This window comes from Hippoglossus stenolepis, chromosome 9, assembly GCF_022539355.2.
Source record: "Hippoglossus stenolepis isolate QCI-W04-F060 chromosome 9, HSTE1.2, whole genome shotgun sequence".
In the NCBI taxonomy this organism is placed as follows: Eukaryota; Metazoa; Chordata; class Actinopteri; order Pleuronectiformes; family Pleuronectidae; genus Hippoglossus; species Hippoglossus stenolepis.
Window position 1 is genome coordinate 7,468,120 of NC_061491.1, and position 17,972 is coordinate 7,486,091.

The window sequence follows — 17,972 nt, forward strand, 5'->3', positions numbered from 1 at the left end:
CGCCCTATCTGCTTAGAGAAAAAGATCATGAAGGAGGGTTAGTTGACCCATACAGATACTGTAGATCCCCAACATGAATTAAACATGCATCGGTGCACCAGTCTGGCTGGGTTATAAGGCAGGAATATGCTACTTTATCACTGAGCTACAACTTGACATCCTGTAATGGAAGCAGGAGATAGATACATAGAAATCCAGTTCCTCCCGGTGCATTGTCTTTGAATAAAAGGCAGTTCTGTCTCAATTACAGTGGCTGCATTTTAAATTAAACTGGGCTGATGACAACGTCAGATTGTTTTCATTCATGCATCCTTCTAACATTTCAACATTTGTCACTCACAGTGTAGCCACTCTGCTCTCAATAGAAAGCATAAAAGAATATTAAGAAGTTAATAACAACGGCACAGTGTTTCCTCATCATCTCTCCAGCATAGCAGCTCTATCTGAACCTTGTATATACTGTACAGGCCATTCTAAAGCAACTGAAACAGACTAGTCCCTCTATGTTGCACATCAACCACAGTTTCAGCCAAATCAAATTGTATCTCCATTACATGAGATTTCCAGTCTTGATAAGTGGTTAAAAGATGCTTTTAAAAAAAAAAAACATATAACAACTCGGTGCATGGATAAACCCTTGGAACTTTTTATATTAAAACAGCAGCATATCTGGATATTTATATTAAGTTGATGGAACTGATAAATCGTAAGACTGTGCTGTGACACATGAAAGGCTGCAACTAATCCTTGATGTGTTTTCTCATTCTGATTCAGAGAAAACTCATAAAACCCGAGATGCTTTGATTGCATCTGTTTTTTTTAGCGTTCTCTGAGGGTTTATACATGTTTAGTGGCTGAATAATAATATTCAAAAGATACTTTCTCTCTCTGCTCCTGCAGAACTCCAGCTATGATTGGCTGCTCCTTCGTGGTGGACCGGGAGTACTTTGGTGAGATCGGTCTGCTGGATCCGGGAATGGAGGTCTACGGAGGAGAGAACATCGAGCTGGGCATGCGGGTAAGGACCACAGAAAGGATTTAAACCAGAAGGGGATTTTGATAGATATCCTGCAATTTTTCTCTCCTTTTTAAAACCTGAATTAAAACTCACAATGGTGGAATTGCTCAGAGAATTGCTGTCAGAAAAAGTTTTTTAATGAGGCATTCTTTTAAAGCTGGAAGGTTCTGTGTTGCTGTTGTACACCAGGAAGGCCACACATAAAAAACCCGTAATTACAAGTCCCATATTTCAGGGAGTAACATTTAGATGAACAGTCCTGGTTGGGATGATTTGTGAAATCTGTAATCAGACTTTGGAACAGCTTATGATGGAATGTTCTTGTGTTTCCCAGCTGGAGGGCAACAGCTTAACAGACAAAACCCAGGGGCGTAAACAGAAGCCATGATTAAACTTTGCAAAATTTCATAGATGGGATTTGGGGAGAGAAAAATAAAAATCTCCTTAATGCAAAATCTTCTGCAAACCCAAAGGCTCTAAAGCCTGTATACAGAAAATGTAAATCTCTTTTGCTGCTGCTTTGAGTTGAATTTAACGCTTCATGTGAGCGAAGGGGCTTGCTGCAGTACTGGTTAGCGTTTAAATTCAGAAAATGTTTCTCTCTAGCCGAGTGGAACCATTGTGAATCTAAACGCACTCCTTGGGCTTATTGGAATGAGAAATGCTTGAGAGATCCCACTCCTTCATTTAACGACATCCCCCACATCCATTCCAGAATCTCGAGATGGTTTCAACGACACCTCTGAAGTGTCGGCCGCCTTTGAAAAAGCCACTTGAGCGAAGGCCAGAGAAATGGATCTTAGTTTACAGATGGCTGCGGTGCTTTATTGAAGCCAGAGACATTTATAGTTGTTGATGACCATTTCAGAGCCTCCTATTATTCCACATGGAGTGGCTGCTTCCCCTGCACCAATAACATGGGCTTTTCTTGTGCAATCAATAATAATAATGACACTCATAGTGTAGAGTCTCATGTTTTTATCTGATGCTTGTTTTGCCATTATCAAAGAGTCATAACTCAGCATTATGTGTTTTGTGCCAGCCCCCAGTGGCCTCCCCCAAGGTTACAGTGCTTTGTCATTCAGTAGAACTGCTTATATATAGCTAACAAACCATGCAACTGAGTTAGACGAGGTTCGTGGGAGGAGACCAATTCAGCTGCAGCAGCTAAATAAAGTTGGAACAACTCTATTGAGCTTTGTGAAATAGCGTAACAGCGAACTTGTTTTGGTTCCCAATCAAACGTGCTCCTCATCGACGCTTGTGAATATTTACTGTAGCTTTTTGATCCATGAAGTGAAGAGAATCTGCCTCTCCGTCTGCGAACACAATGCCGTCACAAACACAATTACCTCTCCTCCTGTTCGACCTGTCTGTGTGGAAATGAAACACATGCCATGGAGAGGGGGCCATTCAGCACATGCACAAGCTTGAATAGGTCCGCAGTCAACAACCAGCTTCCACCATTCATATAGCGCGGCCGCTAATGGAATGGAGATGGGTTGCTGGTGAGTGGACGAAAATTAGTCCTCTAAGGCTACCGTGGCTCAGGCAGCTCATTGTGGTGCCGGCTGAGGAGTTGCCATTTGGGATAAGCTTGATTGACAAGAACATGTTTAACAATTAGCCGGGGCTGCTCACAATAGCTGAGCCTGCCCGCTACCATCTGACTGCAGGGGGCTGATGAAAGGCTGGGTTCACACAGAAAGGTTATGGCATATTTATTATTTACTGAGAGATGTGGCTTCTATAGCGCTCTCTGGTTAGAAAGGCAGCTGGGATACAAAGAACTGGCCTCTTTTTACGAGCAGAAAGAAGGCTCGGATGTGCAGGGCTGATTATTCGGTGCAGAGGGCTGCGTGTGGTGTTGTTTCCGAGAGGAAAGGAACAGAATGAAACCAGGGGAAGGGAAAATAAATCATAGAACTCGCCGCAGTTTCCTGTTTGTTCAGGTGTGAAATGATTTACAAGGTAGGACTTGTAAATGAAAAGAAATGAACAGATAGGGGATAAAGCTGTGGAGACAAAGACAATGGATATGTAAAAGATGCTCCCAGCGTCATGCAGTGAAGGGTAGATGACTCATGGATTCTTGGTTTGACATCTGCATTGAGTGTGAGCATCAATACCATTGCAAGATAAAATACACCTAAGTGGATGTGTTCTCACTCTTATTGCATCTCCTCTTGCCACACGCAGGAACAGAATCATTTGTAATATCCTCACCATGGTAAATGATTGTAAATGTCATATCTGAGCAAGAACGTCTGGCTTACATGCACACTCCGTGTGCAAACATCGAAAAATGGTTGGAGACAGAAATGATAAATTCTGCTAGAAGTGTCAATATGAGTTTACCTCGTAATGTGTCTCCAACCCCTCCTGCTTTGCTGAGTCTTTGCTGATATAGCATCTCAGGAGGCCGAGACATTAGCTTTCATTCCAATGTTCCTGTGGGCACTGGTATTATACTGTGAAGACTCACTCCGCAAATATAATACTACATCAAATCTATCAGGGGTCATCCCTGCAGCTGCTGCTCTTCCCACTGAGACCTGATGTGGAGAGAGGCCTTTCTGTACATAAAATACAATACTGTTAAAACTTGATCACTCTGTATAGAGCAGGGTAAAATCATTTGAATCTCTGATGTCTGTGCATTGGTGTGTAATTATAAACTGGTTCGACTGATTGTACTTTTACAATATATTATACTATATATTTTTCTTGAGGTTGTCAAAGGCTATTTTTATATTATACATATATTGTTTGCCTATGCAGGGCGAAATGCAAGAAAAACATTAATGATCATTGATTTGAACCATTTTATTTACGTAATTAAATATGAAGTAAATGCAAATATTGTTCCAGATTTAAATTAGTTATACTATGCAACTAACAAACTCGTCCTGTCAATTCTTTCATCAGAAAACTGATAATTAATTAAACAATCTTGTGTCTTACTTGAATGTTTTACTTCAGCATGATAATTGTGTTGATTCCCGGTATGCTTTCTTTTTCCAGGAGGTAAACAAAAATCGACCCACTCATTTGTATGTTGCATCATGACTGTGGCGGAAATAAAACATTAATTGGACCAGATTAAAGTATTCAAATTAATATGCAAAACCAGTATTAATTCTGACACGCTCTATAAGTAACCTATCAACACACTGCAGCATGTGGTCTGGCCAAACTGTGCAGCTGCGGTTGTAGTACTCAACGGCCTCGGGGGCAGTGAGCCCACGAGGGAAAAACATATATCAGTCAGTCAGCACCTGCACCATTAGAGCAAGCTTAACGTCTTCACACAGTCGTGGGGCGAGTTTGTAACGCTGTTTAAAGTTGGGATGTTTCCATTCTGAGGTGGAGGATGGCGAGAGCCTTTGTCTGTGGCAGAGTCAGAGCGGGAGGCTATGACTCTTCCCTGGAAGCACATACAGAGTACAGACCTGGTAAATCATGCACTCAGAAAGGTATAAAGATGTTTGTGCCACTGCAGCAACAGATTTTTTATAAAGGCCTGAAGATGTTTATCTCACCCTTTATCCACAAGAAGCCTAATAACCTACAGTCGATAATCACAGATAAAAACATGAATCATGACATTAAGTCCTGTCTGTTCCCTTTAATCCGACTTTAGTACGTATTTTACTTTGGCACAACTTTCAGTGATGTGCACTGATTCAGGTTAATAAACATTGAGCCAAAACACGATGGGAACCTCATTTCTGCCGAGAAAAAAAAACATCTAATCTGAGTCTACATGGTTTCACCCACACACTATGTGCTCACTTAAGCATCAGGAAATTATCCAAACTGCTTTATGAAACCTGTCTCATTGCCATAACACTTCAATCACTCAGTCAGAGAAACTCTGTGATCTCACAGGGTGGCCGGCTTGTCTCGATGACATTTATTAAACTCACTCAGAACTCCCGTCACAAGTAATGAATCAAATAATGATTCTGTTATTTATTTCCCTTTGAAGTCGTGTCTCAATAACCACCTGGGTTTGGCCGCGAGGCATCTGGTCGTGATCTCTCTGTACTGAGGAGAATTGAGCTAATTAAACTCCAGCAATACCAGCAGCGAGACAGGAGTGGGACATAATTACACTTCACGCCGTCCCCTTTGTATTCCAAGCAGAGTTATTGTGGTATAATGGCATTTTACAGCACAACAGTTCAGTATATCTACAGTTTCGGGTAAAAATTATACGTGAGGGAAAGATGAAGCGTCAGGTGAAAGGGGCAGAAGCGCTGTTGTTATTTTAAATGTCCTTTCTAAATAGTGTCTATAAAACTGCTTTGAAGTCATTGAAAGAAATAAACGTGTTAATCCAGAACCTGCCTGAGAAACATCATGGTTTTAAGTTTTTTTCAGTATCAAGCAAATCCAGTGGTATTATCTGTACATCCATGGGGACATTGGAAATATAACTTAATAGAAAAGAAAAAACTTAATCGGCTTCGTTCTAATGGTGCCAATATTCCAAAATTAAACAACTATCGGCTAACTAAACCAGAGGAGATGATTTTTTGACCCCAAGTGTCCTCCCTAGTGGTCATCCATGACCAGACCATCGAACAGGTAGGCTCCTGCTGATATTTGCTCCAGGGTGCAGCAGCAGAGGCTCAGAACCTTTGGTGTGTACCGAGAAGTGCAGCTTCTATCCCATCATGCAGTGCATGGTAGCCTCCTGCTACAGTCTGGTTAACTTGACTGTACAGTCAAAGGCTCAGATCAGCCTACTAACACCAAGCCATGAAAATCCTGGGAGTCTGTCAACATCCAAACCTTCACGCTATTTTCTACTACAATCAGAGAGGGCCCAAATATTCTTCTCAGACACCACCCAGGTCCTCCATCCTTAGGGTGGAGATAAGTAGAGAGCTGTAGTGCGTGAGTCAAAAGCCTTTATAACCACTTAGGCTGAACTATGTGTACGTTCAATCTTTTGAAGTTGTTTTGGTTTGGTTTTATCTGGACATCAGAAGGTATTGTGATGTCCAGGGCAAATTTACCACATCTACATCCCCAAATCCATTGCAATCCCTACTCTAGTACAGTATGTAATTTGGTAACAAAGCACATTTATTTATGGTCAGATACTGTAGATTAGTGTTTACTGTAACTACCTTTGTTGGCTAAGATGCATCAGTTACCAGTCAAGCAGACAATAAACCCAGTCTGCTGCTTGCCTCATCCACTACTTCCACTTTTTTCCAGATGGTAACTTTGCTTCATGAAAAAAAAAAAGCCTCATCTCAGAGATGAGTCAGTGAGCTTTATTTCAGGAAGCACAATAACAGGTGCTGCTTCAAAGCAGCTGGTAGAAAGAGTCTGATGTTTCTTTGTCTGATGTTTCCCAGTTTGTTCTGGGAACAGCTGCCCCACTGATACAAACTTGGACACTTTTAACACAACTGTTTAACCACACAAGCCAATTTGGATTTGTACTATTAGAATATTTCTAACACAGCTATTATAGTCAATTTATACAATATGAGAAATAAGAAAAAGATTTTGTGCTGAAATGAAAATGTTCCTTCAAGTCGAATGAAAGTTCAAGTGCACTCTCTGAAAGTGTGGTCTGTAATTATAGGAATTATTCACCTTCATTCAAGGTTGTGTTTAGATTTTTTGATGACCTGTGCGTAATGACAGTGACTCAGCTGCAGGGAAATGCAAACCCTGAAATAAATATAAATATTAACCAAGAAAAAAGGGTGTTTTGTTATGTTGCGAGCACAAGGTTGTTAGATTCTTCAGATTGCACCTTCGTGAAAGGAAGCAGAATCCTGACAGTACAGCAGGGCTCCACTCTGTCTCTTCCACAGGATCATACAGGGTATAGTTTTGGGGGAGGGGTTGTCTAATGTATTCACCATACAGGAGCAGTCAGATCATGTTGTCCAGTTTTACAGACATTCAACCAATCACGACGAGCGACCGAACCTCAGAACCTCCTACCCGCAGCCCTTCCGCTGTGAGAGCAGTCACCTTGAAAAGGGCAGGGACGTCATTATGTGGCGGCATTAAGCCCCAGCCATCTGTGGGCACCAGCCATTCTGGCAGCTTCAGAATCAGCAGCGTGCCCATGTCCATCAAGCAGCAAATGACAGTGGGCGCTCACCATATGTGAGTCCTCTCCTACAAGCTGAGTCATTCCAAAGATGAGAACTAATCTTAGGCCTCAGAGGAACTCTGATATTACACTTTTTAGCAAATGGAGACAGATAAGCAGAGAGAATTGTTGGTTAAATGCCACAATAAGGAATGCTGTTGCAGTCCAAGGACCAGGCACCATTCACATAACCACAATACAACAATAGCATGGTTTAGAGTTATTTATTGACTTTTGCATAAATAACCACTTTGGAAATGTAATCTTTTAGAGAGCTGTACTCCTGCAGGGGTCATATTTTTTTCAAGCCTGCAGCTGCAAAACGGACCTGTTACCTGCAATTGTCTCCAAGTCAAATCCGGACCTGCACAGACCCGTTAACATATGACCTGCGACGTGACCCATCACACTCATCTAATAGGTCATGTCCTGCATGCCTTCTTGTTTTGGTGATCGAGTTGTGCTCTCGGAAAAGTATCTACATTTTTGCAGCAGCTGTGCTCCTGCAACCCTCATCGTTTCCTCAGCAAGCATGTGCCTAGCTTGCGGCTTTTAACAAGCAGCACAGTTACTGAGAAAGTATTTACCACTGGCTATTTTTGTCTTCATGTGATCCAATTTAATGTTCTAGCAAGTTCGCTGTCGGTAATGACATTTATCTGAGCGGAAGTGAAGGGGTCAAAGGTGTGTCGCAGGCTTTCACAACACAATCTATTCTTGCAGCTGACTATAGGCCTCATATGAGCTGACATTAAATATACTGCACAATCATTTCAATTGCTAATTTTCCAGAAAGAAAGGGACTTTGGTGCCCACCCACTGCCCACCCACGTTTATACAATTTTACCCAAGTTTATATCAGTATATTTTTAAGACCCAGGACTCTATTAGTTGTAGAGAGCTGAGTCTTGGCTCAATGTAAATGTGATTTCAACATGTTTTCAAAATAAGGAACACAAATTAAAAGCTGCTGGGTAAATTCTGGTTCCAGTTTGTTCTCGGGGGAGGATTCTTTGGCAATCTAGGTCCTGACTTGATTCAGAGCTTCATTGATCCCAGTCTTACTTTTCTCTTAACTGCACTTGCTCTCCTAACGTAGACTTAACTACAGCTTCAATCTGTTTGCTCTACCCATCCCCAGTGCATGATTTATTCATCCTCTCACAACACTGTCAAGCTCCAGCATGGGAGGAACCCCCTGCTCTTCATCACTGGAGCAGGCGTAAGGGTTACAGTGGCATTGGATATTGATTGGGCATTTGTCTTTTTCAATGCCTGCATTATTTAGCAGCTGAATCAATCCGTTGAGGCTTAATGGACTCAGGTTTAGTTACTCCATAGTTCATTACTGTACATTCCGGCCTGCATCCGTCTCGGGGAGGAGAGACAAGTGAGAACAGATGCAGCTGTAAAATGTTCTGTGTACACGACTCAGGTATTGTTTCAGACGAATTACTGCAGCGACTGAAGGACTTACAGCTGACATATGGTGCGGTGGAGCAGCTCTCCATATGCTGCGTGTTGTTGTGGAATTGGTATTCAATCAGCTGACATTATAAAACATGTTAATGGTTTTGCATTTATGCATCAGAGCGTTCTACTCATATATAATCCAAGACCTACCGTGTCTTGTTGTTAGCTCAGGTCCTGTTAAAACGGGCTATGTCTGTAATTTACACCTCCACAGATGCACTTTTGGAAAGCGTGTTTTATATATATATATACTCTGTTTAACGATGACATGCTACATAGACGATGACACAACTTCCTGAGCATCCATGTATCTGAGAGAGACGCTGTTTGAGTGTTGCGGGCCAGAGGGATGAGTCATTAGACAGACCTTGTCAGCTTGCCTAGTATCCATGTGAATCATAAACTTCATCATAAACCTCTTTCAGGAGTGACTGCAGATACTCCCACCTTCATCGGAGCACATTTTGACAAGGTAATTAAGAGCACTTCAGATGCGCATTTCACATCCTTCTGCCATTCAACACGAATGCATTCTATGGATAAGCATCAAAAGCTGTCTGTGGGCAGAGTCATCACCAGGAAATACAGTAACAAGCACACATCACACCCATCAGCCCCACGCCCATACATTATGTGACAGTAGTTAATCTGTTCACGTAATTGCATCTGCCTCGCGTCTCACGGCTGAAAACTTGAGATGATCTGACAAGGCCAGAGCATTTGAAGAGTACTAGCACGCGCTGACTCGGCCGCACCAGCAAATCAGCAGGCATATCAAAGGCGAAGGGCAGCAACTTCATGGAATTAGCTTTTGACAGGCGAGCTTAAAAGGGCCTCTGCATCTATCTATCTCTCCATCAGCGTCCTCCATTTTATGGTTGTATGTGGAGGAGAGGCAGGAAAATAAGGCATGAAATGAAACGATGGGCCGCGGGGAGTGGCTCATATGCAGCCTCTCAATGGTGGAGAGTTCCCAACGCTTTGAATCATCACTAATCATCACACAAGACTTGAGAGGACGGGAGGGGAGGAGACTAGCACGTTTCTAGCACGTTTCTGGAGACTGTATAGAATACAATAAAAGGGAAAGACGCTGTTGGCGTGCGCAATGGGCAATGTTATAAGCCCCCCCGCAGGTTGATAACATCACCTTGTTGTGTCATTGGGGTTGTCTTATCATTTCATGATAATCAAAGTTACTTTCTGGACATATGAAATGGATAAATTATGGAGCTTTTTTCCTATCTTTATTCAAGAGCGTGGTCTTTCAGTTTGAGAACATGACTTGTTGAATTTATGTTCAGGTTGTGTATTACTTTTAATCCAAACCCTGCCCTTGCACTCAAATAGCCCCTGTTTCCACTTAAATTTGCTTCTTCTGTGTGCTTGCACTCAGATATATTGTTGCTCGCACAGATTTCCTGTGCTCTAGTTTCAGTTCTTCTCCGCACTCGGGCTGCTTTCTGTGTGCTCGTGAATCGTCTGCTCACAAAAAAATCCAAGAGCGGAGGAGAAATCTGAGAGCAGACGAATCACGAGCGCACAGAAAGCAGCCAGAGTGCGGAGAAGGGCTAAAGCTGGAGCGCAGGAAATCCGTAAATAATTATCATATTATTCAGTAAAGAGGTATTTGAAAGTGGATTACAGCCGTTAAAAAGGCTAACACGGGCTCATTCAGTCAAGTGCATTGAATAAGAGTTGAGGGTCATGCTCTGTGTCTCCTAACACAATGACTCAGTGAGCAAGGTTATATCCTGCTCCAACACACACTGTTCAGCTCCTACATAGCTGTTATGTGTTAATGCTGTGTCCCAATTAGTTGGCTAGTTTCTGTCTTTGTAAAAATGTGAATTTATTATTTATGTCAATTAAAGACCACGGTAAACTGTGGCAGAAACCTGTCAATGCAGCATTTCCTCCTTTGCTGATGGAGGTCAATAAATCATAAATTACTAAATGTGCATTAAACTCTTCACACACCAGTGTGGAGTGGAAGCGCCACCTCGGGAAAAGGATCTGAGATCCTCTTAGAATTCATGAGAAAAAACCAACTGCACCTGAATTAGTGTTTGGAAATTGTCTGATGTCACAGTGGTGTAGTGGAGAGAATTGTGTGAGTGTTTGTCCTACTCATTATAACATTGCCTCTGTTTCTCTGTTGATACACTCACCCCCAACAGCTTGAAAAAATGACTTGCTACCAAGTGATATTCACAGCTTTCAGATCTGGAAATTAGTGTTGGTGTGAATAAACATTGCATAGTGACACGAGAGATGAATCTAAATAAGGGGAAAAAAAGGGCCGTGCCATGCTTGTTTTAATAGATGCTGTCTTCTCTTTGTTTAATAACAGTTTTGTCAGCACAGGACCATTCAACACATCGCAGACACTTCACACTGTGTTCACTGTGCCCCACAAAATCACTTGATACTTGTTTTTAAATTCGTCACGTCTTTCTCTCCATAACAGTAAAAAAAAGAATAAAAGGAGACATAAATATGCGGGGTGGTTTGCCTGCACCCTTAATCAGCATTTCCTTGCATTTCTTTGAAATGGGTTGAACTTCTGGGACAGTATCCTGCAGAAACACATCCCTTGGGTAAAGAAATTGCAGAGCAGAGAACATTTCAATTAAAAACATAGACGTGTGCAAGTCCCCAGATGCAACTAACCTCACTAGACTCATTATCTCTAGAGGATACAGGGAGTGTGTGGATGGCTCCTTTCCAAGTTAACTGTGCGCATTTCAGTGTGAGGTCACGTGACTGGATGTGGCTCAGCCTAACTTTACTCTGAATACTTGAAGTGTTGGTCTTTACAGTCTACTGCCTCTGGAGCCTGGTGACAACACTTCTTCATTAGTTTTTCTTTTGAACATAAAGCTTAGATCAGTTTATGCTAAGAAAGTATCTCATGTGAAATGTTAAATAGGTCACTTGTGGTAACAAATCGTGGCGAAGTGTGAAGGAAATCTGAAGTTTCTTCCATTTAAGCATGTTTCAGCTCACTGTTTTGGTTCACGCCCTGTACTCACTAATGCAAAACAGTTTTCTCCTCTGCGTTTGTGCCTCTCGTTCACACGCAAACTGCATTTTAAGTCTCTAAAACAGAGATCTTCACAAAGGCCTTCCAAAGTGCTGTTTTCCATCTTACTGTTAGTGTTTGGGAAACAATGGTGTCACAAATCACCTTGTGCATGACCACTGTCGATTTGTGTACCGAGCAGGCACTACAAACAACAACAACAATGGCTATATACCAGTTGCGCTATGTTTTGTTGCACTGCTAGGTCTAATTACAACTGTGCCACATCAGTGCATTCACAGGCATCTGCCTCCCCAGTATTACTGGGATTACAATGTCCAGTCTGGTACTTGACGGATCATTGATGTAGACTTTATCGCCACCTGCTGTTCCAGCATACTTCTTTGAGCTTATTTAGTTCTTTTTGTAAAAAGATGGTGTCGACCCTGTAGTGGAGGGGAAATCATCCGTTCTATAAGTATCCTCAGTAGACAAGGCCTCAGTCTCACAGCTTGAATCAGTGTCATTTTCAGATGCAGCCAAAAACCAATGTTCAACCTACTGTTCACTATGTGCTCAGGACCAAACAGAAGATAAATCAAAGTTAGCAAGTATAGTGAACATAGTTTAGCGTTCAGCAGCTAAAGAGCCAGATATTTCTCTCTGGAGTCAGTTGAGAGCAGAGTGAATGTTGGACGCTCATACATGTGGTGAACAGAAACATAACTTCATAGGAATGCTAATATGGCAGCTGTTTACAGACACGTTTCACCATATTAACTTCATAAGATTATAATATGTCAGGGTTGTGTTTACAGATTATTGCACTGCCCCTCAAGTGGCCTGAATGTTGATGAATGCAGATTTAATGTTTTATCATGTGTCATCGGTAGAGAAGGCGTGTGATGTAAGATAATGTAATTGACCTACAGAGGCAACAATATCCATTTCCTTTCACAGTCAGGACATGCAGTCATAGTTTAGTCATAGTTCTGATGTTTGCAATGCAGGTTCAGAATCAATTCTGAATGCAGCAGTCACACTGCGGGATGATCGTCTGCCCTGGTTTTGAAACATCCCAGCCTGTTATTGAATATTTAAATAAGAAGTCATAAGTTGATATACTTATAGCTGCAGTACTTATAATGTTTTTTTAATAGAAAGAAACAGTTGCCTGAAATTTCCATAATCACAAGCTGAAAGGAATACTAAATAAAAGTAGCTGTTAAAAGTAAAGTGTGGATTTATATAAAGTTAATTCCACCAACAGACTAACTAATTATCTTATTCTCCATATGGAGAGAAATAAATGAGAGGAGGAATTTAATGGATTTTTATGATGTTCTGTGAAGAAACTTCTAACAACCTGGTTGAGTGGTATTCAATTGAATGCCGGAGAGGCTGCAACATTTCACTTTGCCTTACAGTATAAGACCTGATATAAGAGCATTGACCTTTTGTTAAAGTGTGAATAGCTTTTAAATGTTTTTTGGGCCATAATTAGTAAAGTACAGATCAATTTATTAAATATTTAGCATTTTTAAAAAGAAGAAAGCGTCATTGGCCACTATGACTGAAATATGCATGTTACAAATGCAGTCATAAGTACAGGACACACATCAGTGTTGCTAGATGTTAAGTAAATGAAGTGATGCTTCTATAGTTCTACAACAAAGACACTGGCATTGATGTCTCATGTGTCTCCAAGACCATGACTCCAAAAAATTTCAATTATTGGATGTGTGATTGTGGAAAGTGAGAAACTGTTACCTAAAGCATTGTTTTTAGAGCAGAACGGCAGATGTCACATACTGTGCATGCAGGTGTGCGAATACAGGACAAGAGAATACAGGAATAATGACATAGTTACAAATAGCACAACCGAAAATTACATTGTTTTTAGTCACTCAAGAAAAATATATGATACTGTTGATACACTTAAATTACTATGAAAGCTTTAAGGTAGAAGATTAAAAACACAGAAACATCCGGACACCGTTTTGTATGTTTGTGTAACTGAAAGCATCAGAAAGCATTCATCTATAAACCCTCTAAATCAATCAGTCCTTCAGCGGACAGTAAAAAAGCTGCAGATAATCTTTCTTTCAGTTATGTTTAAATTAGATCCAGAATGCATCTTCACACCTCATCTGTTTCTGGCCGAGCTGTGAAAAGTGGAGATGAACTCTGGTTGACTCTGGACTATTGCTGCGCTTGTTTTTTGGAAAAACCTGGGGCTCTTGTTTGTTGCTGCAGGATCATTTTCCTCCCTGTCTAACAAATGCATCAGGCTGTCGAGCAAGATGAGGCATAATGCGATGTCTGCATGACCTCAGCACACCCTCTCATCATTTCATCTGGGTTTTAGTTGCTCACTGACCCTTTTCCCATTTTGACCACTGATGAGAAAAAGACTTATTGATACTATTAGTCTTTCAGTTTCACTTTACACTGGTGGCGTTGAAAATGAGGGTTAATTTCCGAGGCCTAAAGTTTTTACTGTAATCCAACAAAAGTGATTTTTAGAAGTTCGAACTGCATCGTAACCAAAAATCCAACCAACAATCTGACATTCACTTCCTGTTGCGTTGGCCAGCTGTTCAGAGGTGAAAGAGTAAGCAGGGTTTGAACTTGTCTCACACACTCCTTGTTTTCATTCCTCACACAGTATCTTTTTCTGTCACTGTTTATTTGTGTGCTTTGATAAATGATAGGGACCAACTGGAATCGCTAGTAAAAGGCGCAGAATTCTGAGCAGTGTTTTCAAAAGGCATCACTATATTCATTTAAAGTAGTAATAATAATAATAATAATAATAACTTTATTTGTACAGCACTTATCTAAACGAGGTAACAAAGTGCTTGTAGACCATTATTATCTACACAGGACCGCTCACACTTCCATTACCTTTGCTGCGTTTCCAGTCAACAGAAGGAAACACAATAATCAGAATAGACTGTAAACATGGACGACATGACTGCTCCCAAAAAATGATGGTGGCTGGCTGCATTATAGGTCATAAATGTAAACCTTCTCCATGTTAGTTGTCGGGACATGGGCCAAATTAAGAAGTCAAAATACACATTTAAAATATTTTTCTTCTCAAAAATAATTTCTTAGGTAGTTCTTGTCATATCATTTTCCTGGAAAGTTAGTTTTTTATTAGTTATTTAATGCTTTAAAAACAGGGAGTAGGGTCATGATTGACAGCTGAGACTGACTCATGATTGGTCGAATGCGTGCATTGGCTGAAACGCCTTCCATCCCCCGATCACTACTGCTCAGAGTGTACCTCCACATGTGAAAGGTCGCAGCGTTCTGTGATGGAGATCTGAAAATACAAGAGGCTGGAACACCAGAGAGTCACAGGGATCTCAGAGTGATGATGGAGAACAGTCAAATGCAAGGATCTTATATAGGAGAACTAAGGCTGTTTGTCTGAGCCAGTTCAGACTGGTTCTGTACTGTAGGTGCAGTTTGAGAGAGGAATCAAAACACAGAAAACTGATTTACATGTTTCCTTTGGAGATAAAGCAGACATAAATTCAGTTCTTTGGAGAGTAAATAAGTAATAAAAGGTCATAAAGGTTTCAGGTCATAAAAGTTCAGATCATAAACAGTTCAGGTCATAAAGGTATTTAGACAGGTCTGCAAAAACTTACTTTTCAACTACAAAATAGGTTTCAACCACACTTAGTTATTTTTCCACTACAGTTCATATCTGGGATTTTTTTGGCTTCATTGCTGGATGGTGGGAGGAAGTAGAGAGTGTGCGGTCTGAACAACTACTGAGAATCATGTGAGGCTGAAGATAGACAGCAGCAGGGAGTGGTTTAGGTGTTGTCTATAATGGAGGAGCACTGGACTCTACTTTAAATGTCACTGTTTAATTAACAGTTCTGACTGGTTAAATAACGTTTCAGTTACCTTAAAAGTAATTGCCTCTGTACGTGCATGCAATTTCATTTCATTCTAATGGGGGCACATTGATGAGGCCTGATTATTATTGTTTAATTATTAATCAGGGTTTTTCTCACCCCATGGTAAAGAAAGAATGTTTATTTTTAACCATGTGAAATTAGCAAATATCATACATCCAAAGCCTCTGAGTGTCCCCATCATAAGCTTCTCCATGCTGCATTTTCCCACCTCATTGATTGTATTGTGTAAAAGGCGTTTATGGAAACCTGTTTAGTGCCGTTAATAGCTTTTATGCTTTTTATGGCTGATGTTTTCTGCAGCCCCGTGGAGCTTCTTACACAAATGGTCCGGCTGCAATTAACTAACTGCATGTACAGAGACAATTAAATTAAATCAGCAATTACATTACCACTACATCACAGTGCTCTGTGTTAAGTGCCTCCTCTTAATGATGCAGGCTCAGATTTTATGAAGGGTCAGTGCCAAATGGACGTCGTCAAAATACAGTCCTGAGTATGCGTGGGTGGGTTTTCACAAGAGGTGGGCATCTTATTTGGTATTTAGATTTGATATTCATATTTTCATAATAATTGAATTTTTAAAGGCACAACCAGTAGCCACCTCTTTTTGTAGCTCTCCATCCTCTGCACCTATTTTGCTTTCAATCGTATTTTAATGATTTTTTAAAATTGAAACATTTTTCAAAGATTAATTTTCCATCCAATCCAGGAAGACAAATGTTTATTTTCTCTGCGTGTGCACCGGCTTTTGTTGGATGCTCTTTTGTGTAAATAAATAATGAAGTCATCTTTTCAGTAAGTCAGTAGTAGCAGATAATCATTTGTCCCGTATGGAACACTGCAGGTTCGTTGGTGTGAGTGATTTTGTTTTTTTAAGGGTAAAAATCTGATGTTTGGTCTTATGTAGTGCGCTAAGGCTTTGACTGAATTCCTAGTTATGAAGATGAAGACTATAGGATAGGGTCAGGAGCAGTATGTAACACACACACACACACACACACACAAACACACACCTGTTTCTGCTTCAAACCATCAGCTTCTCATGTGTTGAAGAAGGTCACATCAGCTGAACCTCAAAGACAGAGCTGACTCTGCAGATGTCTTCCCACAGGTTGTTTGCTGTTACATTAATGGAAGACAGTATTCTGCCATATAGTTTGTTGTTTGTGATTAGATTTCACGACACATCTGCATTTAAATTCATTTATTAATTTGAATTATTTATTGTCTTAGCCTGGATGTTTACACTGGAAGACCTTTACTTTTACCATCAACAATAGAAAATATAATAAAGTTTGACAGTGTCTCAGCCAGGTTCATAAAAATAACCAGGTAAAATATCATCTGCAAAGAGGACGTTTTTTTAAAATTTATTATTATTTTTAATAAGTGCTTTAGCTATTGATAACACTTCATACAATTGCATAAAGGGTTATTCAACTTGGGATTTTTAGGTTATATTAAATCCATCAATACTGCCCGTTTAGTTTTTTCTATCTCTGGATTATTTTAGGTGTGAATGGTTCCCTACAAAATAACAGTTGGATCATGTAGCTTCTAGCCCTTAAATGAAAGAACTTGTTCATGATTGTGAAAGAAGTGGTCAAGGGAATCTGAAAAGGACTTTTCAGTTCTGTGGTGTTCATGCTGTGTTCATGCTTGTTTCCATGTTTCAACACTCCTGTGAACTGATGTTGTTATTGGTGTCTGTCAGAGGAGAAATCTTAATAGACTATACAATACTGTCAACACATCAATTCATCATTACATTTGACCATGTCCCTGCCATCTCAGACGTGATGACTGAGGTTCTAGTTCTACACATGTGAGGTCCTGCAGGCTGCGACAGTCGAATTGCTTCCTATTTATCCACTTTCTTTGATGTGATGTAATCTTAGCATTACACATTGTCCAAACACACAGAATCAGTCACACTGTACTGGACAAATATTGACAAACCAGACAAACTGCTTTAGATAAAACACATTTCGATTTCAGACCGTCATACCGATTCAGAGCTTAGACTGTGTGCAAGGAGCTGCAGGAGCTGCAGGAGCTGCAGGAGCTCAGTTCAGTCAGTCATGCTATCTTTTTTTGTCCTGTGCTGTAGCACCCACAGGAACCAGAACTGATGGATGATATAGCAATAAATCTCTGTTGGAGATTGCCCTTAATTGTTTCTTGCAGTTTACTTAGCATATGATTTACAGCACACCATGTTGGGATAAATGATCAAAACAAAATTATGCTTATTGAGATGATTGCAGCCCCATCGACTGCCACTGGTAACAGCTGGTTCAGTGGTGACAATGAAATCTGTCACCGTTACCATATAATAATTAAAAAAATGAACACATGATCTAACTACTGTATAGCCTGATTGTG

The 17,972-nt window shown here is 40.6% G+C and overlaps 1 protein-coding gene across 2 annotated transcripts in view; it reads left to right on the top strand.

Moving 5' to 3' along the window:
- Positions 1-17,972, top strand: part of galnt9 (polypeptide N-acetylgalactosaminyltransferase 9) — a 94,920-nt gene that overhangs the window by 57,111 nt on the left and 19,837 nt on the right. For both annotated transcript variants that reach the window (XM_035166771.2, XM_035166773.2), the window contains one exon: positions 901-1,018. In XM_035166771.2, coding sequence (XP_035022662.1) covers positions 901-1,018 — 118 coding nt within the window. The remainder of the gene's footprint in view (positions 1-900; positions 1,019-17,972) is intronic.